We start from the raw sequence: 24,703 nt of genomic DNA, 5'->3' as shown, positions 1-24,703 counted from the left end.
AGAAAAAATATAAAGGCCAAGCGTGCTTTTACGGTAATTAAACAAAATAAATACAACAAAATTAAATTTATTCTGACATTAAAAAACATTTTTATGTTACGTTTTTTGTTATGCTTTTTAGAATTCATAAAAAAGAGGGGTTAAAAATAAAAAAAGATGAAAAAGTTATCTATATCTATATATATATATATATATATATATATATATATATATATATATATATATATATATATACACACACACATTCTTAGTAATATTTAGTAAATTCGGCAGGTCCTGGTGCGAATGTGTTAAGTTTTTTTATTCTTGTGTTTATGAGAAACACGAGCCTGATGTGTCCTAGCGATTTCTTTGATCTTGGGCATATATTTGAAAGGCAAACTCTCATTTCCTCGTCAATATATTGAAGAATTCCTCTCTTTTTACTCTTAATTGTGTTGAGGATAGAAAATCCTAATTCACATACATAGGATATTGAAAATTGTAGTAAAATGTTCAAAGCTTTTTTAGATATTGCCACATAATTTTTCTTTTATAGAAATCCAGAAGGCTTCAAGAGATAATTCCTTATGTTTAATCATCAATCCAAAACCCACACCATACATATCAACTTAACTTTACACCAAAGGATAGAAGAAACTTGCCTCCAGTCTTTCTGGGGAACATGGTGGTAGTGTAAACAATCCAGCACCACAGCTTAACAGCCTTTTGCAACCTAATCAGGCAGGTGAGGTCGGAGGTTGGGCAGACTGTCAGCTTACAGCCAATTCCCCACACCTCTGTCCCCCAAAAATCTAAACTCCAAAAACCCTGTTGGTTTTTGATCCCCAACAGGCACATATTTCTCTGGACTACCATAGGGCACACCTTGAAATCTTCTAGGGCACACCAGTGCGCCCTGGCGCACACTTTGAGAACCACTGATCTAATGCATTCTCATTCTTCAAGACTCATAAGAAATAACATCTCCTGTGAAAGCTGGTATGCTTCCTCTGGGTGCCCTCTGCTTCATAGAGGATATAGAGCACTAAGTAAACATTAAAATAGGTGATTTTGACTCTCAGTGTTGAATGAATGAAATGTGGCCTTTCTACATTTTGCTATTTGATGATTCCTCTAGTACCTGAAATTTTAGATCAAGAACCTTTATCTATAGACAGTCTATTACTGACTTATAATTCAGTTTGATATTCATTAACAGAAATTGATAGGAAATGATACCTGTGTCTTTAATTAGGTGTGATTCAAATAATACCTATTAGTAGAGGCTTTCTTTATTCCCTTTTTTCTTTTTTTCCTTGTACTTTATTTATGAGGTCTTTCTTCCTTTTAGTCCTTAAATGGAGGACTTATTTTTTCACTTATTAGCATTAATTCCAAAAAGAGATGACACACATATGTCCTTGCTCTCTTTTTTTTTTTAAATAACACTAGCTGTTCCAGTAACAATAGAGACAGAAATAAGTGCCTGATGCATACACCCAGCTTGTGGATTTGTTGTTTTCTTTGTCTTTACATGGTCCCAGCCACATTTGTATTCATAATTAGAAATGTAGTTGACATTTTTATCTGTTAGCTCTGACACAGCAAAATTGAAGCTTAGCTGCAATGTAACGATAAGTCTGAAGAACACTTAACTGTCTTCTATGACCTTAAACATACCCAACACCCCCACACAGTTAAACACAATTAAAGCCCCTATGTCCTTCCCACTTGAATTTCCCAACACAGCTGCAGTGAACTCAGTGCTTAGGCGACTTGATCTTTCCCTTAATTTTCATCGTGCTTATATTTTTATTAGAAATATCTGTATTTTTAAACAATATTTTTAAACTTTAAGTGATATAATTCAGTATGTTTCTTGAGTCTTGCTAGTTACTTCTGAATGTCTCGATCAGAGTAATACTTTGCTGAATTCTGTTAAACGACTGTGCTACGACGCACTGGTTCCTGAGGAAGCCTGTCTTGCTCCCCAGGTGGTGGTGCCGCCCAAGGAGCTTGTGTTAGCCGGCAAGGACGCCGCAGCCGAGTACGACGAGCTGGCAGAGCCCCAGGACTTCCAGGACGACCCTGAGTGAGTGATCTTCCTGTGACCCCCTCACCATTCCTGATATAGGAGGCCCACTTATAGATCCCAATTCTTGAATCTGGATTTTTACAAATAAATTTTTCTTCTTATAGACATAATTGCAATAGAAATTTGGGAAATGCATATGAAACCATGAAGAAGAAAATGAAATCTAAGCGCCAGAGCTAAGCGTCATTAACATTTGGTGTTTGTCCTTTCATGTATTTCTTTCATTATTGGTATCATTCTGTAAGCACGTTGTTTTAACCTTTGTTTTTCATGTAAATATATTTTCTCATATCAAGTGTATGATTTATAATGGCTGTGAACAGAATACAGTATCCCTATGGAGTTATCATTGTATTTGTCCACTCTTATCCTTGCTCTCCTAGAGTGATTAATAGAGTTCACCCTTTCATAGCTAATAACTGAAAAGTAAAACACCAAACCTTTTTCTGAATGGGAGGGACTGCATCAGTCAGCACCCAATCTGAAGATAGAAATCATGTCAGTTACTTGAATAGAGAGGAATTATAAAGCATTGTTAATTGGATAGCTTCAGAGGTTAAAAAGAGCTCTGAAGTATCCCAGAAATGGCAATTTTTTGAAGCAGCTATCTCCCAGGACCGAGAGAACAAAGGGAAATGGTTAGAATTGTTAAAATTTAGAAGTTTAAAGGAAGAGCCCCATGGGGCTGAAATTCAGACCTGTGGGGAAGTGAGAGAGAGGGGACACTGCTTACAGGTGCTGACATCACAGGCGGCAGAAGAGGCGGGCGTGGTGACGCCGGTTATGCAGGAGTTGGAAAACTGCAACCAGCTATTGGCACTTTCTGGGTGAAGGAGCATCACTGGAGTGATGGCCCTCAGAACCACACAGGCACAGGAAGTTCACAGGGCAGCAAGCCCCTCCTTCCTGCAGGCTCTGGTCTCTGTGTAGAGCCCCCTGAAGGCACCTGATGGGGAGCCGGCTTATGGAGCAGAGATGTGAGCAGGGTCCTGGGTCATAAAGCAAGATGTAGAAGGTGGGCTTGGAGCTGAGGAGCAGTAGCTTAATATACTGGCGCAGGGAACATTTAAGGATTGTAACAGAATGATCAATAGCTCCCTCAGCAAGATATTGGAAGAGAGTACGTAGGATGGTTTGAAAAAAGGTGATGGCAAAGGTGAGATTAGTACAGTGATCACCAAGTGGGTTGACTTGAGAAAGTACCGGGCCGGGTGGTTTGTGGTGGTCTGTGGAGTCCCAGGCTCCGCCAGAGATGCTCTTTAGCAGGTTTGGGGGCCACCAGGAATCTGAAGTTTTTAAGCTTCTCAGATGGCAGTGGTTGCCTAGGAAACTAAGGATAGAAAGACGTTTACTTTTTTCTATTTTTAACTGAATTTTAAAAAACGAAGCTAGTATAAATCAAAATACAAAATGCGTTCTCTGTAGTCTTTTGCTTTATGTAGGTCCTTAAGTTACATTAATTAGGTACAGAAATTTGTTAAGCCAAGGTCAACTGCTAGAAACATCATCTGATACCAAATTCCAGTCGGATTGCCTGACCTGTGGTGGCGCAGTGGATCAAGTGTCAGCCTGGAATGCTGAGGTCGCTGGTTTGAAACCCTGGGCTTGTCTGTTCAAGGCACATGTGGGAGTTGATGCTTCCTGCTCCTCCCCCCTTTCTTCACCGACCCCTCGAAAATGGATAAATAAAACTTTTTTTTTTTTGTATTTTTCTGAAGCTGGAAACGGGGAGAGACAGTCAGACAGACTCCCGCATGCACCCGACCGGGATCCACCCGGCACGCCCACCAGGGAGCGACGCTCTGCCCACCAAGGGGCGATGCTCTGCTCCTCTGGGGCGTCGCTCTGTTGCGACCAGAGCCACTCTAGCGCCTGGGGCAGAGGCCAAGGAACCATCCCCAGCGCCCAGACCATCTTTGCTCCAATGGAGCCTCGGCTGTGGGAGGGGAAGAGAGAGAGAGAGAGAGAGGAAGGAGAGGGGGAGGGGTGGAGAAGCAGATGGGTGCTTTTCCTGTGTGCCCTGGCTGGGAATCGAACCCGGGACCTCTGCACGCCAGGCCGATGCTCTACCACTGAGCCAACCGGCCAGGGCCTAAAACTTTTTTTTTTTATTCCAGTTAGATTCATTACATGACAGATTGATAAAGTTGAATTACATTTCACATTGTTATACTTTAAATATCTGGAAATTGTGATGTAATACTATGTAAATATGTAAATACTTAATTCCAGTAACTTTTCTGAGAGTAACTGAGTATCATTTGGACAATAGATCAAATTCTGTTTATTTCATTACTTTTTGCAGCTGTTAAAGCACAAACTTTAAGTGCATGTCAGAGAAAACTGTGAAATGGAAACCTCAACTAAAGAGGTTGTTTTTCTGTTCTAACAGTTCCTAATTTACACAGGTCATTTATAAAAACATTGATTTATGGTGTGCCAGTAATTTTTTAGCTCTGAATGATGGTTAGTCTGTGTTCTATAGAAACGATAGTATGTGCACACAAAGGGAAATGTAAGGGCTTTTGCAGCACCCTTGTTTACAACAGAGGGCCAGTGACAACAAGCTCCGTGTGTGCCAATCATGGTAAATGGAGACTAGGCAACCACTAAGTAGCATGGAGGAGATCTGTATGTACCAACTTAGGAAGGTGTTCATGATAAACAGCAAAAAAAGCAAATTGCAGAATAGTGTGTCCCTTTTGTGTTGGTTAAGAAAGCAGAAAAGGCCCTGGCCGGTTTGCTCAGTGGTAGAGCATTGGCCCGGCATGTGGAAGTCCCGGGTTTGATATCTGGTCAGGGCACACAGGAGAAGTGCCCATCTGCTTCTCCACCCTTCCCCCTCTCCATTATCTCTGTCTCTCTCTTCCCCTCCTGCAGCCATAGCTCCATTGGAGCAAAGTTGGCCCGGGCACTGAGGATGGCTCTGTGGCCTCCACCTCAGGTGCTAGAATGGCTCTGATTGCAACGGAGCAACACCTAGAGGGCCCGAGCATTGCCCCCTGGTGGGTGTGCCGGGTAGATCCCAGTTGGGCGCATGCAGGAGTCTGTCTAACTGCTTCCTCACTTCTAACTTTGGAAAAATACAAAAAAAAGAAAGAAAGAAAGAAAGAAAGAAAGCAGAAAAATATCTGGTAGTTTAAGAACCCATGTGTTTGCAGTTTTTCTCTTGTGCTAAAGGGGAAAATAAGGGGGGGCTTTTACATGTTCCCATTTGAATATGTATGACAACATTTTACTTTTGTAGCATTTAAAAAATAAGGAGATAACATTTTGCTGATAAACGGATGATGGTTATATCTTGTCATCAGAGAGTTCCTGTTGGTCCATAAAAGGACGTGAGTCTTAGGGCTTGGCTGACTTGTGACCTGCCTAATACAATGTTTGTTCCCTTCCATAGCATTATAGCCTTCCGAAAGGCCAACAAAGTGGGCATTTTCATCAAAGTGACGCCACAGCGTGAGGAGGGCGAAGTGACCGTGTGCTTTAAGATGAAACATGATTTTAAAAATCTGGCAGCCCCCATCCGCCCCATGGAAGAAAGTGACCAGGGCACAGAAGTCATCTGGCTTACTCAGCATGTGGAACTCAGCTTGGGCCCACTTCTTCCTTAAAAGGTTTCCCTCGTGGGCAGATCCCAGAGGACAGTATCCCCACAGACCGTGATGAAATGTGGAAGCTGCTGCTTCATTAGGCCTTGTTTCTAACCATGTACCTGCGCACTACTGCACCCTGTTCCTGGGAGGGTGGCGGCATCGGCAAGGCCCTGGGAACACAGGGTGACTGCTGTTCCTCCTGCTCTCACTTCCGATAATGCCGTAAGTCTGGGTCTCTGTTCCTGAGCCCTGCACGTTGAGTAACAATAGCATCGTTCCCTCCCGAGAAAGGGGATGGCTATTCCTTGAGTGGCATTAGATTTACCACTTCAGAAACTCCGGCATACTGTCCTGATTTGATCTCCCAACGGATCATAATCTCACAATGAAACTTAAAATAACTGAAAGGTAGATAGCCACGCCTGACACTGGTCTCAATGTACCAGCTGCTGTCTGCATTCCATTAGCTAGAGTCAAGCAGTCTGACATATCCCCTCACTTGCCATCACGCCATAGATTGCTGTCTGACAGAAAAATAGAACTGTCACATTGTCTTTAGTTTTGTAATGATTGGAAAAGCCTGTGAAATTCTTAAGGCGCTCTCGTCACCCTCTTCTTAGTGAATACAGGACACTTATTTATTGGTTGCTCTTAAAATTTTTTTCCCAGTAGAATATGGAACTTTTTTTTAAAGAAGAATTTGAGAAGCAGGCACTTACATGTCATGTCAAGAGAGTGGCAAATTCCATTTACTTTTAATGTTGCCACAATATCCAGGGATTAGTGCTTCTACAGGGAGACAGCCTTTGTATGTCTTACTCCCTGCTCCTTCTCTGCATCTTTAGATTGTTCTGAGTATTTGGGACCTGGAAAGAGCCCAAAGATAACTTGGTGGACAAGTTCACTTCTGGAATGCAGGAAACATTTTAAAGGTTAGATTGTTAGCATGATCTGAACTAATGTTCTTTCCATTGATTTGAAGGGGGGTGGAGTTAACAATTACAATATCTTGAATCCAAAACTGGATATTAAGAAAAAGCACCTTTCCCCTTCCTGAGTTTGACTTTTATATAGTGTGTCAAATAAGACCATTTTGATTGTAAACTATGAAGTAGCTCAGCAAGTAGCCCAGAACACTTGCCTGACTGTACACGTTCTGCTTTTTACTCTGTATCCTGGAGTGCCCTTGTTAACCTTAATTTCTGTGACATTGTCTAGAATGAGACTTGACAAAGTAGACCACCAGCTGCATCACCTTTTCTGTAAATGCATTGTTAGCAAGTGGCTAACACTGTTTACCCTGGTTTTGTTTTTAAGTTCAAGCCTTCAGTTTAAAAAGAGACAAGTTAAGATACATAGTAATGTAGAATATAGACAGGACATAGTATCTTGTTAGCTCCCCCTGGAAGATAAAAATATTTGAAAGACACTAAGTGGTATTCTTAAGGTCAAGCCAATTTAATGAAACAATATTTCACAGAGTCGTATATATGCTGCAGTGTAAGAAAAAATACTCATATCTCTAATATTATGACAATAATATGTAAGGTTTAGCCTCTTAGAAGTTGGGGCAGGGTTGTGTAATTACAAATTTGCAAACTATAGAAATAGTTTAATTTGTTGTGACCCCACAGGATGTCAGTTAATGTTTATGTCACTACCTGCAGAGCCTCCTGTGAAGCCACTGCTCCCATTTGCCAGTGGGGGAAAGGGCGTCAGCAGAGAACAGCTTTCCTAGTTTATGTTTGCACAGACTACCCACAGCTCTATGTCTTGTGTTTACAGCACGTCACTGGTATCTGGTCCCAAAAGTAATAATGTTGAAGTAATGGGTCTCATCACCCCTGTGTGACTTAGAAACACCAAATATTTTGATCATAGAATTTTTTTCTTCAGAAGCCAAATTAACTTGCATAATAACAGCTATTGGTTGAATGTTTCCTCAAGATAGTTTTCAGTGCAAGCTGGTATTCTCTGTTAATAGAAATGGTTCCACACCTGCAGCTGGTGAATTCGGAATTTTATTTGTTGCTTTTGTATATTAGATGAAGTGCAAGATTTTTAATGCATAGTCAGTGTGCACCACTTCAGGCAAGTTAGATGTCAGCAGTAGAGACTACAGTTTTGGAAACTTAAGGTGAAGTTAATGTGGATTCAATTAGCCCACCAAAGTTTTCTTTTGTTCAAAGTGCTTGTAGGCATAAGATAAATGTCACGCATATTTGTGAAGAAGCATCGTTTTTGGTCCCTTTTGGGAATGAGAGGCACTCCTTGATCTTTATGAATGACAGGTTTCTGTTTTGCCTTATTGCTTAACTTAATGTAGTGAAATAAAGCAGACAAAGCTTGATTGTCTTTTGTTTGGTTTCATGAAGACTGGAATAGCATAGCTCAGTCAGAAGATGGGTGAAGTCAAGAGTTAGTATGAGAGTCAATGGGGCATGCTCCTTTTTTCCATTTCTTTAAATGAACTAAGCTAAAACCTCATATCAAGTTGGTTCACTGTAACATTATATGGGTAGATGTTACTTGAGTTCCTTATAAATATATTCAGAACCATTATACAAATGTTATGTTGTTGGATCTCTACTAACTTCTCTCCTGGGTCACTGATCCCAAAGATAGCCTTTCAGATACACAACGTGGCCCAGCCCCACCCAGCAAGTCCACTCATCCACCTTCATCTTACTCGTATAACTCTTCCTTCCCTCCTTTTACTGGAAATGAATTGTTCACACTGCTGTCTAAAGCCAGCCCTCCACCTAGTGCTCTCAATCTCATCCTCTTATCAGTTCAAGGACATCACTTCAACATTCTCCTCTCCCTCTCCTGCACCGTTTCCAGCAGCCTGTTAGGATTTCTCATCTTGAACTTGACCTCACACCCCTCTTCAGCTGCCACCCATTTCTCCCTTGACAGCAAAACTCCAAACTCGACCTCTCAGTTCCTCCCTCCCGTTAGCACTTGAACCCATCCCCCGTAGGCTGCCATCGCGCCACGCACCGAGTCCACCCTGGTAAATACACGGTCAGTTCTCAGCCCTGTATCCACCTACTCTTTCAGTCTGACAGTTGATCTCTCCCTTCTTGAGACTTTTTTCACTTGGTTTCCAGAACACAACAGTCCTGGTTTTCCTTTTACCTGACTGGCAACTTCTCTTCTGTATTTTTTGCTAGTTCTCTCCCATCTTCCCAGCTTTGGAGTGTGTCAGGTCCCATTTCTTACACTTTTCTCTCTGCTCACTCTTAGTGATCTCACCCGGTTTTCAGGCCTTCTCCCAGATTTCTGTCCCAACACTAGAATGATCTGAAATTTAAAAACCACTGGTTTGGATTTCCTTTCACCACACCTGCCTCTCCTGCATCCGTCCCTAACTAAATGGTGACTGACAACAAAATGCTCACAATAAAAACTGGCCTCACACCCTTGACTGCGCTTACATGCTACTTTAAGTAATGAATGAATGTAACATTAAAGAATATGGAATCATCAAACAGTGAGAAGGTTGTTTCCTTCTCATGTCTCTGCAGTCCCAATTCTTCTGGTTAAATCAAGGAAAGAGTATCAATTCTTAAATGCTTGTCACATGTAACTTTTTAAAAATAGGCTTCTGACTCTGAGCCTTTGGCAAACAACAGTAGCTACTTAATAAAAAAAATGTTGCATTTTCCTTGTACTTATTTTTAAGGCTACATCTAAATGGGATACTAATTTTCCATTTACAGACTGATGAATTTTTCCTTTAAAATAAGAGTGGGCCCTGGCCAGGTAGTTCAGTTAGAGCATCATCCTGATACACCACGGTTGTGGGTTTGATCCCTGGTCAGGCCACACACAAGAATCAACCAATGAGTGCATAAATCAGTGGAACAACAAAAAATCTCTCTCTCTAAAATCAATAAATAAAAAAGTTTTTTTTAAGAAGTGGAACTCAAGTGTTTCTTTTCTGCCTAATGTAGATATCTAGAAAGAGTGTCATCCCCCTCAAAAAGAAAAGGTGGATAAATGACAAAAATGTTTTATTGGAACTGTCACAGAGCTAATATGGCAGAGCAGTCAAATACCCTGAATTTCAAGGAGGGACACACCCCTTCAAAGAAAGATCAGACATGACTGGCTCACCTGTAGCAGAGCATGGGAAGAAGTGATCACCATATGGGCAGGTAAGAGAGGTAAGAGGAAATCAACTGAAATATTAAAGGACTATTAAAGGCCAACTTCGGGCTAACATGGCAGTATAAAACCTTTGAGAGCTTAAGACTCTAAGGAAGCTTGCATGTACTCAAAAACTCCAAGACCTTCCCCAGGTGTTCACCAGAAAGACCTGCAGGGACGGGGAGTGGTGCTGGAGCTCTAGGGCCTCCCTTGGTTCGGAGGCATGCAGGAGGGATCTGTTGCCGCTTTAGGAAAGGCATGAAACCTTGCCTCCCCCTACCCAGGCCCTTCTTGGGAGGAACGAAAGGCCTAAGCAACTGGGAGAGTAATAGAAGATCCTGGTGACAGGTTAAAGACCCACTGCTGTTTGGGCAAGCTGAGAAAAAATCTCAGACCCTGGACAGTTGCTCAGTGGTAGAGCGTCAACCTTGAGAAAAGTTCTTCAGTTCCAACCTAAAGCACAAAATCAGGCTGGAGGTTGTGAAAGCTGTGGTACACTGAAGGCAACCATAGCAACAACATCCAAACCCAGCTCAATTCCTGACTGCTGACCGAACCCCACACAAAGAGCCTGACAGAAGAGGGTTCTCCATTTCCAAGCATTACTACTATTTACCTGGTCTCTACTGTTACATAAGCACTGACTGGCAATCAAAGAAAATGAGATACACAAACACTACCCAATAATAAAACCATATACAGGTATGATCCAGATGTTGGAACTGTTGAGCAAGGACTTAAAACTCTGATTAACATGTTGAAGAATCTAGTTGAATATGGATAATATGTGTGAATAGATTTTAGCAAAGAAGTAGAAACTGTAAGAGACATTGAAATACAGGATCAGAGATGATTATCTTCCATGTGCTCATCAGTAGACTTGTCATAGCTGAAGAAAAATCGGGAAACATGGAGATAGGTCAATAGCAATTATCCCAACTGACACCCCACCCCAAGAGTGAAATGACGAGTGTTCATAATCTATGAGACAATATCAAATACCCTAATGTGCAATTGGAGTTCCACAGGGTGAAGAAACTGGGCAGAAGAACATTTAAACAGATGACATCTAAGAAGTTTCTAAATATGATAAGAAACCACAGACCCAAGGTCCAATAAACCCAAGCACTTTCTCATACAGAACTATATATAATAAATATATATTATCAAATAATCTCACCCCTAGGTATTTATAAATGAATACCTATGTCCATATAACAACCTGTATATAAATGTTTATAATGGCTTTATTTATACTCATGGGAATCAAACAATTCAAATGTAGCAGTCTCCATCAACTGGCAAATGGTTTTTTTTTAACCCATACAATAGAATTCTCAGCAATAAAAAAGAAACAAATTACTGATACATGTAACAATATGGGTGAATCTCAAATACAATATTCTAAGAAAAAGAAGTTAGACACGGAAGGCTATGTAAGACTCCACTTGTAACAATCTAGGAAAGACAACCTATAGTGACAACACAGAACAGTGATTGCCACTGATAGTGTGTTTGGGGAGAACTGAACTGACTTGGGCCCAAGGGAACTTTTTGGGTTGGACCTAGTCTATATCTGTGGTGAATGTCTGTAAAATTTTCTAACTGTAAAACTAGGTGCCTGACCAGGCGGTGGCGCAGTGGATAAAGCGTTGGACTGGGATGCAGAAGACCCAGGTTCGAGACCCGGAGGTCGCCAGCTTGAGTACGGGCTCATCTGGTTTGAGCAGAAGCTCACCAGCTTGAGCCCAAGGTCGCTGGCTCAAGCAAGGGGTTACTCAGTCTGCTGAAGGCCCGCGCTCAAGGCACATATGAGAAAGCAATCAATGAACAACTAAGGTGTTGCAACGCGCAACGAAAAACTAATAATTGATGCGTCTCATCTCTCCGTTCCTGTCTATCCCTCTCTCTGACTCTCTGTCTCTGTAAAAGAAGAAAAACAAACAAAAAACTAGAAAGTAAATTTCCGTGTAGAAATTATACTTTAAATCTCATTAAAAAAATTTAAGTGCCAAATGTTCTGGGTAATGTGATGATAGGATGTGTCAAATATTAAGAAAATGGAACCAGAATGTTTGAAATTTGTAAAATATTGGCAGAGTGGTTATATAAGTTGTTCCCAAAACGATAAAAACAATAGTTGATCCTTAAGACACTTTTCATTTCAGAAGCTGGAAAACAGTACTATTGTCTTCAGATTTGTGGCTTCACTATTAACTAACTACACGACCAAGAGCAAGTTACTTAATTTCTCTAAACTTCAGTTTCCTTTTCTATAAAAGGGACAATCGTTACCAGATAAAATACACGACATCCGCTAAATTCGACTTTCAGGAGTCTTTTTTTTTTTTTTAGTATAGATGTCTGGAACATGTTTATCTAAAACATGGTTCTTTGTCTATCTGAAATTCAAAGTTAACTAGACGTTGTGTGGTTTAAGCTGGTTAACTCTGAATCTACAGGAGTTATTGTGAGAAAGAAATAAGATTGGCATGAAAAGACGTTCGCCCAGCGTTTGGCATAATCAGCGCTCAGTGGGGACTAACGGTGTTTTAATCCCATCCCCTCCTTCATTACCTGATCCTCTATTCTTTCCCTCAATTTTTAAATAAATCAGATGTACTTGTGGTTCTTCATCTCAAGCACCAATTCGAGGAGATCGGGCGCTTTCAGGGTAGTATAGCCACAGATGCACCAACTCCACGAGACCACCAGGGAGGGTTTTACACACCGGGACTCAAAATGTGAAGCGAAGAAATTACAAGCGGGCGCGCAAGACTCCGACCCCAAGGGCGCGCTGGACGCCCAAATATGACGTAACAGGCCGGCCGGCCTCGGTGCCTGACGGGATTGTGGCGGTCCTCTCTTCCAACTCGGAAGCTGCTGCTGCCGCTGGACGCGCTCAACATGGCGACTTCGCTGGGTTCCAACACCTACAACAGGCAGAACTGGGAGGATGCGGTGAGTGTGCCTGCCGGACGGGGACGGGAAGACGCGGCGAGGCTGGGGCTTCTGCGGGCCGGCACGGCCTGGGTTGCGGCGCGGCTCAGAGGATTCCGGGGAGGAGCCAGCGCCGCGGCCTAGCTGGGCTGGAGCGGAGGGCTGAAGGGCGGCCCTCCTGCGGGCGTGGAGGGAGGGGGCTGAGCCAGGGTCCGAAAGCAAACCCTTCTCCCTGCCTTCTCCCTCCACTCTTGCCGTGCTGGTCTCTTCTCTCGCCGCTTACCTGGAGAGCAGACAGCGTCCCCTCCCGCGACCGGGCCGGTGCCAGACCTCGGGTTCCTGCCCTGCACTGCCCTGTTCCCCGCCCTCCCACCTCTCACCTCCCAGCCTCCCCGCCTCCCTGCCACCCTACTACCCACGAGTGTGGCTGAGATGCTAGAATCTTAGGAACCTGGCTCTCAACCAGATATCCCATTTTCACCAGGACTTCCCCATTCTGTGCCAGACGTGTCTTGGAGAAAACCCATATATCCGAATGGTGAGTGTGTGGTGGAACTTACACACTGTCCATGAAGTGCTTCTCTTAGCCAAGCAGAAGTAATAATGCTTCTTTACTAACCCAAAGCCTATGACAGTTTGCAAAGGACTGTCATTTGTATTCTGTCACTTTGGAACTCAGCGACAATCCTGTGATGTAGGAGTCATAATAATAGCTCAGATTTGTTGAGCATTTATTGACTTGGTAGATAGGTGTATTAACTAGAAGCTGAGTTTGTCTTTTTATATAGCAAGTAATGAGTGAAGCAGAGATTTAAATTGTGATATTCTCACTCCAGGATCCTCAGCAAGTTAGGAGAACCAGGACTGGAAATGCCTTTTGGCCATTGCACCTTGTCTGTCTCTTTATCCCTACTGTTGTAATTAAGGGTAAAATTAATGACAGTTAACATTGAATAATTAGATTAAGATTGTATTTAACCAGTTTCAGGTGTTGATGTGTGACTAGCTTACGGGAAGAGAACGTTTACTATACGCAGGATATCAGCACAGGTTATGATAGTTACCTTCTGATTAAACTTTGTAAAATGGGCTGTCCGTGGCAACATCCTTCCTAATTTGGGGACTGTGGAAACCATTAGGAAGTTTAGTTCTTGGGAGACATTAGTGACCCTAAGAGTTGTGGCTGTGGACACATACTTACCTGGTGTTGGGTCCATAAGAGACTTAAGAGATTATAACTCATAGTAGCTTGATTAGAATATATACTCCACATGACCCAACATGGTTTTCCCTTGACCCTCCTTTAGGATGCCAGGGATCTCCAGACACATTTCTTGGATTGTATTTGGGAAAGAAGTAGACATCTGGTTTATTTTTATTTTTTCTGGAACTCCAGTTCTTTTCTGTTTTTTTTTTTTTCTATTTCAGACCAAAGAAAAGTACGGGAAGGAATGCAAAGTAAGTATGTCTGTTAAAGAGTAATGATTTTATTTTCCTTTTTTTTTTTTAACCAAATTAGCCTTCAACTTGCTGAGCTCTGAGGTTCTCCAGTAAAAGTCAGTGCTACACAACTTTCACGTATCGTTTATATACGCATTGGCTGGTAACTATTTAGTGTGAGAGGTAAGAAAATGAGCCCTTTAGTGTAAGGGTTAACTTGGTGTCTGTGAATGGGCTTTGAACCCCCTGAGATTGTATACCAAGTGTTGATTGACTATGCATATGAGAATTTTAGCTGAGGAGGAAGGTCATAATTGTCATAAGATTCTCAGAGGAGTATATGACAGTCCCCACTCTCCCCCTAAAAAATTAAGGGTCACATTATTAATGATAGTTACCTATGGGGTGGTGAAGACTTTGACTTTTGAATACTTTATTTCTGTACTATGTGAGTTTTTTACAACTTCGCAGGGTGTTGTAAATATGATTGAAATATCAGATAGCATTTAGACTAGATCAGTGGTCAGCAGACTCAATCAACAGAGCCAAATATCAACAGTACAACGATTGAAATTTCTTTTGAGAGCCAAAATTTTTAAACTTAAACTATATATGTAGGTACATTGTTATTAACTTAATTAGGACCGACCGACACCCCCGTGCATACCTGTGCGCCCACACGTAGTATTTTGTGGAAAAGCCACCCTCAAGGGGCCAAAGAGCTGCATGTGGCCCGAGAGCCGCGGTTTGCCAACCACTGGATTAGATGATTGCTAAGGTCTCTTGTAAACCTTAGATTTGGGGATCCTTTCTTTCAACTCCCCCCTTGTTATTAAATCTCCTGGATTGATTGTCCAGATCAGGACCATTCACACACTGGCTCTGTTTTGTGTTAAAGATCTGTGCCAGGCCATTCACAGTGTTTCGCTGGTGCCCTGGTGTCCGCATGCGTTTCAAGAAGACCGAAGTGTGCCAAACCTGTAGTAAATTGAAGAATGTCTGTCAGACCTGCCTCTTGGATCTAGAATATGGTATGTTTGCCCTGTCCATAGATCTGAAAGTATGTAGGTGCCCAAGACAACAAACCAGTCTTTCCATCTCACCTGTCTACCCTGCCTCTGGTTCTCACCCCACTTTGGAATGTCTGCTGTGATCTGCTTTTCCTAATAAGAGGTGAACACTATTAGGCCATCCTAGAATCCTTCTGAACAGCAGTAGAAACTTAAGGAAAAGTTGGGAATTAATTAGAAATAGCTTAAAACTCCCTCATGTACATCTCTGTAGCCAAGGTAAAGTAAAGGCATTGTTCCTATTATAGGTAGTTTCTTTGCTTTGGGCTTCTTTCTAGATCCAAAGCTCTTTTCCGCAGTCCCTACCAGAAGCTCATAGGCTGGTTGTGTGTTTGGTTTTTGTCTCAGGTGTGTTGTTAAGACTGATAATACCGCCACTGTTTCAGAGTAACTGCTTCTTGTTATGTTTTTTAACTGAAAGTGACTATTCATTTATGAGAAAATACTTTTTCAACAGAGTTTCTACTGTACAATAAAAGGGAAAAGGAAAATAGGAGTTTATAAATGTTAAATTCAGAAAGTTAGCCTGACCAGGTGGTGGCGCAGTGGATAGAGCGTCGGACTGGAATGTGGAGGATCCAGGTTCGAGACCCTGAGGTTGCCAGCTTGAGTGTGGGCTCATCTGGTTTGAGCAAAAAGCTCACTAGCTTGGACCCAAGGTCGCTGGCTTGAGCAAGGGGTTACTCGGTCTGCTGAAGGTCCATGGTCAAGGCACATATGAGAAAGCAATCAATGAACAACTGAGATGTTGCAACGAACAACTGATGATTGATGCTTCTCATCTCTCTCCGTTCCTGTCTGTCTGTCCCTATCTGTCCCTCTCCCTGACTAAAAAAAAGAAAGTTACCTGCTTCTCAGTGTCCTGGTCACGTATTATTTATATGTTTGTTAATGAGGTGTTCTGGTTCTAGAATACAATGACCCTTATATGACCCTGACTAACCAGAGGATCTTAGGACCAACCTAAAAATTAACCACTTTTTACATTTATTTTAAATAAATTATAATAAAAGCTAGATACGTTATTAATTTGTAGGTCAAGTTTGACTATACCCAAAGTTTGTTCATCTAAAAGATTTTATAAAACATTTGTTTCAAAATCATGACAGCTCAGGAATTAGGACAATATCTTAGAATGCTCTGTAGTAATATATGCTTGATGATGCTAAAGATTTTGAGTAAAAATAATAGTAAATATGGTAGCAAATGAAGTGGAGAGGGAAATGATGGTATTGTATTCTGTGTGTATATTCGGTAATATTTTAAAATATGCCTGAGTTTTTTCCCCTCCTTTTCTGTGTACCAGGCCTGCCCATCCAGGTTCGTGATGCAGGGTTGTCTTTTAAGGATGACATGCCAAAGTCCGATGTCAACAAAGAGTATTACACACAGAATATGGAGAGGGAGGTATGCTGCCACTTTCTTGACGTAGTCTTGTGTTTGAGAAAAGAATCCTAGCTGCTCGACACAGTTTATTGAACTTCCCATCCCTGTGTAGATTTCGAACTCTGACGGAACACGGCCAGTGGGCATGCTGGGGAAAGCCACATCCACCAGTGACATGCTGCTCAAACTGGCCCGGACCACACCCTACTACAAAAGGAATCGACCCCACATTTGCTCCTTCTGGGTGAAAGGAGAGTGTAAGAGAGGAGAGGAGTGTCCGTACAGGTGGGTGCTGACATGCATTTTTGCTATTTGCTTTCAGATGATTAGTCATCTAAGAAGTGGGAGGTGCTAGCTTAAACTATTTCTGCTTAAAAGTCGAAAAGTTTATACAGCCAGTGTTGTACATGTCATGTCTTAAGGTTGTTAAATTTAGAAAAGCTTGATGAAATTGTTTTTTACATGTAATGGAACATTCACCTACAAGTGAGCCTTGGGAAGCCAAACAGCTGTGCTATATAATGTAGATGTTGATCCTTAGAGTTTCTGCCTCAGGTGTAAGTCTTTGCTGTTGTGATATCACTAGCTTGGATCTCAGTGGATAGTTGAGGCCACATTAAGGCCAGGCAATCTAAAGGGTATGTGAATATGTTTCTGTCAAGACTGCCAGGCATCTGGGTTAAAAGCTCTTAACCTGGATTTGGTCAGCCCCACTCCTACCCCAAAATGTATTCCATTATCTAGGGCTGGGTCCATAGCTTTAATCAGAGTCAGTGGAATGCAAGACCTCAACTATGTTAAGAACCATTGACCTAGAGAGGGATAACAATGTTTTGGTTATCCTTGGTTTTTGGGTGGATTGTGCCAGAAGCATTTCTGTGTAAGGAAATTCTGCCAACCTAGATGGCTGTTCAAGTGGCTTTTAGGAGTCTGGCAAGTCCTTGTAATACAGTAAATCATTTGGTATTAGTTCTATTTCAAGGATTATGTTTTGGTATGACCAAGGTTTTAGTTCAAAAGGCATTTTAGGGTATGTATTTGGGACTTAATGTAGCTACTGTTGGGTAATACCTATAAATTTTTTTCCTTTTTTCACCTTTATGCATTGTTCTTTCCTGAACCGTAGACATGAGAAGCCGACAGATCCAGATGACCCCCTTGCTGATCAGAATATTAAAGACCGGTATTATGGAATCAATGACCCTGTGGCAGATAAGCTTCTGAAGCGGGCTTCCACAATGCCTCGTCTGGATCCGCCAGAGGACAAGACGATCACCACACTATATGTTGGTGGTCTGGGCGATACCATTACTGAGACAGACCTAAGGTTTGTGTCTATAATTTAATGAGCTCATTTTGCTTTTAATTGCCCTGAGATAATTTTGGGGGGCAAAACAGGCAAGCATGATAATCCTTTAGAAAATACATTTTTCTTTAGCCAGTCTGTAAATATTATGCTGATTAGAACTTTTATAAAGTTGTTCATTATGATGCCGTAGTAGTAATGTTCATCAATAGTGCTTATTATACCATCCTTGCATATGGTAATAATTACATGTGATTCTATTTGGCCCAATAGCCAATTAGAGTTTTTAGAATAGGGCACATATCCAAGTGTGCTTAATTATGTAGGGGAAGGAGAGCTTTGCAGTTATAAAACTCTTATGGTTTAAATTGTTGCCATTTAACACAGCTTGCATTTGGTAAATTTGTGTGATTCTTGGCTTGTGTTTTGCTCAGCTACTTAAGACATCTGGGCAGAGAGTGGAAATACCTCTTCCAAAGAGATAAAGTGGAGAAGAAACTCCTTTAAATTTATAACCTGCCCTTGGTAGCCTTTCTCCACTAAACAATCCTCGGGAGTGGCAGGCTTTTTCCCTTCTTTTTTTTACAACCTTTAAAAAAACTTTTTAAAACATTCTTGGCTCATGGGCCATGGGGGCTGCAGCTGGCCAGCTCTTGATCTATGGTTTAGAGTCCTTAAGGAACTTACTGGGGCCCCTGTTCTCCATGTAGAAAACCCTGAGATGTTCAATAACTTTTATTTGTTCATGATTTTTCTTTCCCTCCCAACCTGCAGCCTCACAGTAGGGTAGGTATTGGGAAAACTACCTGTGGGTAGTTAGGCAGATAACCGTGGGGCCATGGACCTGTGGTGAGTCAGTGGGAGAGTTAATATTCCACTCTCAGCCTCCTGGGAACGTCTGTGTGTTGTGTTAACTCTCGTCTCCCTCTGTATCCCTTCAGAAATCATTTCTACCAGTTTGGAGAGATCCGGACGATCACTGTAGTGCAGAGGCAGCAGTGTGCTTTCATCCAGTTTGCAACAAGGCAGGCTGCAGAGGTGGCTGCAGAGAAGTCCTTTAATAAGTTGATTGTCAATGGCCGTAGACTCAACGTGAAATGGGGAAGGTGAGAATAGACTGTTTTTTAAAATATGTTTGAAATTTTCAAGAAAACTATTTCATTACCTGGGGCCAGTAAGTTTTTGGTGAACAGACCAAAAAGAGTTTTTCATTCTCTAACATTCATTCCTGTGGGTGTTGAGAGCATCCTGCTTTGGAAATTGATTCAGGGTTTTGGTGTAATAATCTCTTTTGCTGGTTCATGTGTTTTGTGACCAGTTATTTTGGCCAGCTAATGCCAGGGTCTGAAAGGTGGGTTTGAGTGTTAACAAATGAATTAGACCTGGGTTCTGTCCTCTAGGGGCTGTCCAGTGGAGAAGAATAGCTAATTTAGGTTTGAAAGCGGGAAAATGCCCTGAAAGTTCAAAGGGGGAACATCTTTCCAACTTGGAACCGGGGAGAAGATCTCTAACAGCAGCGTCGATCCTTATGGAGTGCTTCCTGGGTGCTCATTAGGCTCTGTGCTAACACACGTAGGTCGCCTCTTCTAGTGCTTTTGACAGTTCTAGCAGACTTTGAACCCAGATCTTTCTGAATTCAAAACCGTTGCTCTTATCCACACTGCACTGACATTTAAGGCGGGGAAAGTGTTTACGAGGAAGCAAGGAGTGAACCAACTCCATTTGTCAAGGGAGCATAAGAAGTAGGGGTGTGAGAGGGGACAAAGCGCTGATGGGTGGGTCTGTGTCTCTCAGGTCCCAAGCGGCTCGAGGAAAAGAAAAAGAGAAGGACGGAACCACAGACTCTGGGATCAAGCTAGAGCCTGTTCCAGGCCTGCCAGGAGGTGAGTGCAGCCTTTCTGTTGGCCCAGAAACTTGCTAGCTTTGGATACTCCGTCTGCTCTGATGTTTTTCTTTTTTTTCTTTTTTTTTTTTTTTTGTATTTTTCTGAAGCTGGAAACAGGGAGAGACAGTCAGACAGACTCCCGCATGCGCCCGACCGGGATCCACCCGGCACGCCCACCAGGGGCGAAGCTCTGCCCACCAAGGGGCGATGCTCTGCCCCTCCGGGGCGTTGCTCTGCCGCGACTGGAGCCTCTTCAGAGCCTGGGGCAGAGGCCAAGGAGCCATCCCCAGTGCCCGGGCCATCTTTGCTCCAATGGAGCCTTGGCTGTGGGAGGGGAAGAGAGAGACAGAGAGGAAGGAGGGGGGGGGGGGTGGAGAAGCAAATGGGCGCTTCTCCTATGTGCCCTGGCCGGGAATTGAACCCAGGTCCCCCGCACACCAGGCCGACGCTCTACCGCTGAGCCAACCGGCCAGGGCCTGCTCTGATGTTTTTCAGATGTTCAGAGACCCAGGTCTCTCTGGCTGCTGCAACAGCTCTGTCTCCCAGATTTAAAGGCAGTGGAAACAACGTCTCACAAGTGTCTTCCCCTCTACTATTGGCTGTTTTCTCCCTCCAGCTCTTCCTCCTCCTCCTGCAGCTGAAGAAGAAGCTTCTGCCAACTACTTTAACCTGCCCCCCAGTGGCCCTCCAGCTGTGGTGAACATCGCCTTGCCGCCACCCCCTGGTATCGCTCCGCCCCCACCCCCAGGTAACCTCCACTCTCCTTAGTAAATATGTCTGACTTAGCCCAGAAAAACCCTTTTCAGAGTCCTGTCTTTATACCTCATTGTCATGTCAACTGTCTAAATCCTTTTAAGTTTGTCCCGTAGAAGTCCTCAAGTAAATCTGATTTGTTAGGATTCCTAATATTTCCTTTTATTCCTGGCCTGCTGAGGAGGAGGAAGTCGCCCGTTTTCTAAAGATTTGAGTATGTGTAATATCAGAATTTACCATTTCTGAGGCCTCTTGCCAGTTTGTTCCTATTCTAATGTAATCCACATGCCCTAGAATACCATTGCCTAAAGTGACAGCTGTGGACATTTGTCATTTCACATGTTATCATCTCTCTGCAATAAGATAAGGTGCCAGAGTGTAATTCACTAAGAAAGTCTTGTTACAAAAAAGTATCAGATGAACTAAACAGTGCTCTTGGTGGTGTGGTGAGTTACATTTGGCTCAAGGGTTTTACTAGTAATAAACAGTTCAAGGATGGGCACTTTATAGAGTGCTGCTCTAGAGAATGTAAGTGACGATGTGGACAGTGGAAGTCACAAGTAGCCAGCGCTCCTGTGGCAGAGTTTCCATACTCTGAAGAAAGTCTGGTTTCCAAACACCCTCCATTCCAGTATGAATTGTGGAGGTTAACGACGACAGTCTTCCAGCAGATCAGGGTCAGCCTGATTTCCTCCTCACTCCCAATCCTGATTGCATTCTGCTTGGTGGATTGGCATGTTTGATATCTAGCAGGACCTCAGATGACATTAGCAGATACTTGAGTAGTGTGGAGTTTTCTTTTAACCTGGATTGAGAGGAACGGTTTCTCAAACCAAGGAAATAAGACAACGAGGCATTCCTAAGCAAGTTTGTGAACTGACATTTTCTGAAGCCCTTTGTCATATGGTTTGTGTGTAAGTGGTGTTGACCTTAGAAAGATGCAGAGGTTTGAAAGGTCAGGGGAACTGCAAGCCTAACAGATTTGTTCCATCTGCAGGTTTTGGGCCACACATGTTCCACCCAATGGGACCACCTCCTCCTTTCATGAGGGCTCCAGGACCAATCCACTATCCTTCTCAGGACCCTCAGAGGATGGGAGCTCATGCCGGGAAACACAGCAGCCCCTAGCACATTATCACCAGCCTGTGGCTTTGCAGAAGACAGGGCGCTTAAAAATCCCAGTAAACGAATCTCAGAATAAATATATTTTTCCTTCCTTTGTAGTTTCCATGGTAGCTAAATGTGTTCAGATGTGGGCAGTCAGAACGACAGCCATGATTGATGGGCCTCAAATAAGCTGCCATTAACACATCTGGTTACTACTATAACATTACTAATGAAACGTAATGCCCGTTCCCCTTATTTCTATGGGAAACAAGCAATGGGGTGAATTGGAATGTCCAACGCAGTTACATCCCAATTATAGGTTCATTTTTTTTTTGGTTTTTTTTGTGGGTTTTTTTGAGAAAAAAAGATTGACCTGCGGTAAAAATCTTTTGACCATTTTTATGTTTATTGGGTATATTTTTGTCATCTAAAAAAAGATTACTAGTACTAATCATTGTAATGGCACGAGTGTGATTTACCACTTCTGAAGTCACACCCTTGGAAAACAAGTAGAAGCCAGCCCAGCCCAACCCAGGTCTCCTTGCTTTTCCCTTCCTCATTGGTTACTAAAGGAATCTGGCTGATAGTTTTATTTCTCTGCACTACCAAAAAAGTAAAAAACAAAAAATTACTTTTTTTCCCTGTCAATTGGATGGAAGCAAATGTCATGAAGCTGTGTATCATTGAAGAAACCTGGTGTCTGGGATGAACTTTGTAAAGAACTTCCTGTAAAACACTTTAACAAACTGTGAAACGAAAAGCATTGGAGTGTGTTTGAATGGAAGACTTGTGACTTACAGCCGGAACTTTGATCTTCAGCATTCACCTTCATGTGTCTCATTTTAACTCCCTGCTTCTGGGCAGGGGACTTTGTTTGGTCTTAGAATGTTTGGATATAACTGAATTGTAGATGGTAAAAATAATTGGATGTGGTGTGTGTTTTGTTTTTAAAAAAATTAAAAACGGGTCAATTTTCCAAATGTCATAGACTTATTTCTAGGTTTCTGTTTTCGTTATCCTTCAGTGGCTCAACTTGAGGTCAGTGGAAGTTAGAAACAAGTTATATGTAAGTGTAAATTTTTGCTTTACACTTGATTTTTGTCTCTTTCCACTCTATGATGATAAAAAGATCCATAGCCTGCCATGTGGTGGTTGATAGTCACTTTAAAAATCATTCTCATACAAGTCATTTTAAAAGAAGACAGGCAAAATTTATCTACAATTTTTTTTTTTCATTGTCACTTTTTTTTTTTTTTTTAGATTTATTCATTTTAGAGAGGAAACAGAGGGAGGAGCAGAAAGCATCAACTCCCATATGTACCTTGACCAGGCAAGCCTGGGGTTTTGAACTGGCGACCTCAGCATTCCAGGTCGATGCTTTACGCACTGTGCCACCACAGGTCAGGCTCCATGTCACTTTTGTCTAAAATAGATGTTTATGGGATGGACATAACTCATATCACAAACACTCTTTTGTAGCTTCACTGGAGAACTTGTTTTCCTCTAGAGGGTTTCATTTCGCCATTTTTTTTTTTCAAGATTTAAAAATTAATCTAGAAACACTTAGGAAATTTAATTTTATTTCTAGTAATACAGGTTACTTTCAAGTATTTTTTTTTCAATTTTTTTAATATTTTATTTATTGATTTTTAGAGGTGGGGGGAGAGAGAAGGGGGAGGAGCAGGAAGCATCAACTCCCATATGTGCCTTGATCAGGCAAGCCCAGGGTTTTGAACCAGCAACCTCAGTGTTCCAGGTCGACGCTTTATCCCACTGCGCCACCACAGGTCAGGCCACTTTCAAGTATTTTGACACCATTTTGGGTAGAGTTTTTGGTTTCTGGTTTTGGTCTACTTTTGAACATGTAAAAATTGTTTTAAAAATATGTGAATCATGAATCATGTTTTTTAATCATCAAATTTGAATATATCTATACACATGCATGCAAACATGTAAGTAAATACATGACTATCCAATTGTATATTCTTGCCCTTTTGAGAAGGAAAAGATTCTAAATTTTATGCACTGTCTGGCTATGGAGGTATATATAATTTTTGAAAAGCATAAGCCAGTATAAAATTGAAGTATAGAATAGATACTCAATTTGTCTTCCTTAAGTAAATCAGAACTACGAACAGTTAGATACCTATTTAGCGAAACTCTTAGGTGTTTACCAAACTCCATTTCCTTCTCTTCCAGGGCACACATCTGTGGGTACAGTGGTGAGAAGTAACCTTTGTTATTCCCCGACTTGATCTGTGATACATCTTACCCAGCCCTCTGAGCTTTTCCCCATCTCTGGCTAGATGAGCAGGACGATCTCTGGACGGTGGCAGTCACAACGGAAGGATCCTAGGTCCCTCTCTCGCTGCCTTGAGAGAGAGCTTTGTGATATGAGTTTCGTTATAGTAAGCCATTGAGACTTGGGTTTTTTCCTGTTTAAGCAGCTAGTGTTACTCTAATAACTGAGATGTAGTCAAATCTGATAACAAAAATTTGTGTATGCTGTGTAATGGTTTAAACAGACTGTGGAGCCAGATTACTTGAGTTAAATCCTCCCTTCAGCACTTCCCAGCTATGTGACCTTGGGCATATTACCTAACCTCTGTCTAGTTGTCATGTCTCACCTCCTAACCCTTCTAACTGCCTGTAGTATTTTTTTTTTTGCATTTTTCTGAAGCTGGAAAGGGGAGAGACAGTCAGACAGACTCCCGCATGCGTGACCGGGATCCACCCGGCACGCCCACCAGGGGTCACACTGCCCACCAGGGGGCGATGCTCTGCCCCTCTGGGGCGTCTCTCTGCCGTGACCAGAGCCACTCTAGCGCCTGGGGCAGAGGCCAAGAAGCCATCCCCAGTGCCCGGGCCATCTTTGCTCCAATGGAGCCTTGGCTGCGGGAGGGGAAGAGAGAGACAGAGAGGAAGGGGGGGGGGGTGGAGAAACAAATGGGCGCTTCTCCTATGTGCCCTGGCCGGGAATCGAACCCG

General features: G+C 42.4%; 2 protein-coding genes across 5 annotated transcripts in view; both read left to right on the top strand.

Moving 5' to 3' along the window:
* Nucleotides 1-8,023, top strand: part of DCTN4 (dynactin subunit 4) — a 32,893-nt gene extending 24,870 nt beyond the window's left edge. For 2 of the 3 annotated variants that reach the window (XM_066343995.1, XM_066343996.1), the window contains 2 exons: nt 1,977-2,074; nt 5,478-8,023. In XM_066343995.1, the coding sequence (XP_066200092.1) occupies nt 1,977-2,074; nt 5,478-5,691 (312 nt within the window). In that variant the 3' untranslated portion in view covers nt 5,692-8,023. Of the gene's footprint in view, nt 1-1,976; nt 2,075-2,181; nt 3,209-5,477 lie in introns of those variants that run through there. The other variant, XM_066343997.1, reaches the window with a different exon arrangement.
* Nucleotides 8,024-12,665: 4,642 nt separating this feature from the next.
* On the top strand, nt 12,666-22,704 carry RBM22 (RNA binding motif protein 22). Of its 2 annotated transcripts, none has more exons than XM_066343998.1 (11): nt 12,666-12,789; nt 13,253-13,306; nt 14,197-14,226; nt 15,107-15,239; nt 16,585-16,685; nt 16,777-16,949; nt 17,791-17,991; nt 18,912-19,076; nt 19,765-19,853; nt 20,472-20,603; nt 21,606-22,704. In XM_066343998.1, the coding sequence occupies exons 1-11, from the start codon at nt 12,736-12,738 to the stop codon at nt 21,734-21,736; spliced, it is 1,263 nt and encodes a 420-aa protein (XP_066200095.1). In that variant the 5' UTR covers nt 12,666-12,735; the 3' UTR covers nt 21,737-22,704. The 2 variants fall into 2 exon arrangements, with proteins under 2 accessions (XP_066200095.1, XP_066200096.1); XM_066343999.1 differs by lacking the exon at nt 14,197-14,226 and adding an exon at nt 14,288-14,391 and having other exon boundaries at nt 12,708-12,789.
* Nucleotides 22,705-24,703: the final 1,999 nt, after the last annotated feature.

The sequence above is a fragment of the Saccopteryx leptura genome, chromosome 6, assembly GCF_036850995.1.
Source record: "Saccopteryx leptura isolate mSacLep1 chromosome 6, mSacLep1_pri_phased_curated, whole genome shotgun sequence".
Taxonomy (NCBI): domain Eukaryota; kingdom Metazoa; phylum Chordata; class Mammalia; order Chiroptera; family Emballonuridae; genus Saccopteryx; species Saccopteryx leptura.
Note: the sequence above shows the minus strand (reverse complement) of the source record. Positions and strands in the feature narration are given on the sequence as shown.

Excerpts from the sequence above, each read along its gene's own strand:
- RBM22 (XM_066343998.1), top strand. The coding sequence starts at position 12,736 with ATGGCGACTTCGCTGGGTTCCAACACCTACAACAGGCAGAACTGGGAG. Across the intron at positions 17,992-18,911 it reads ATTACTGAGACAGACCTAAG|AAATCATTTCTACCAGTTTG; the intron begins GTTTGTGTCTAT and ends GTATCCCTTCAG. Across the intron at positions 19,854-20,471 it reads TGTTCCAGGCCTGCCAGGAG|CTCTTCCTCCTCCTCCTGCA; the intron begins GTGAGTGCAGCC and ends TTCTCCCTCCAG.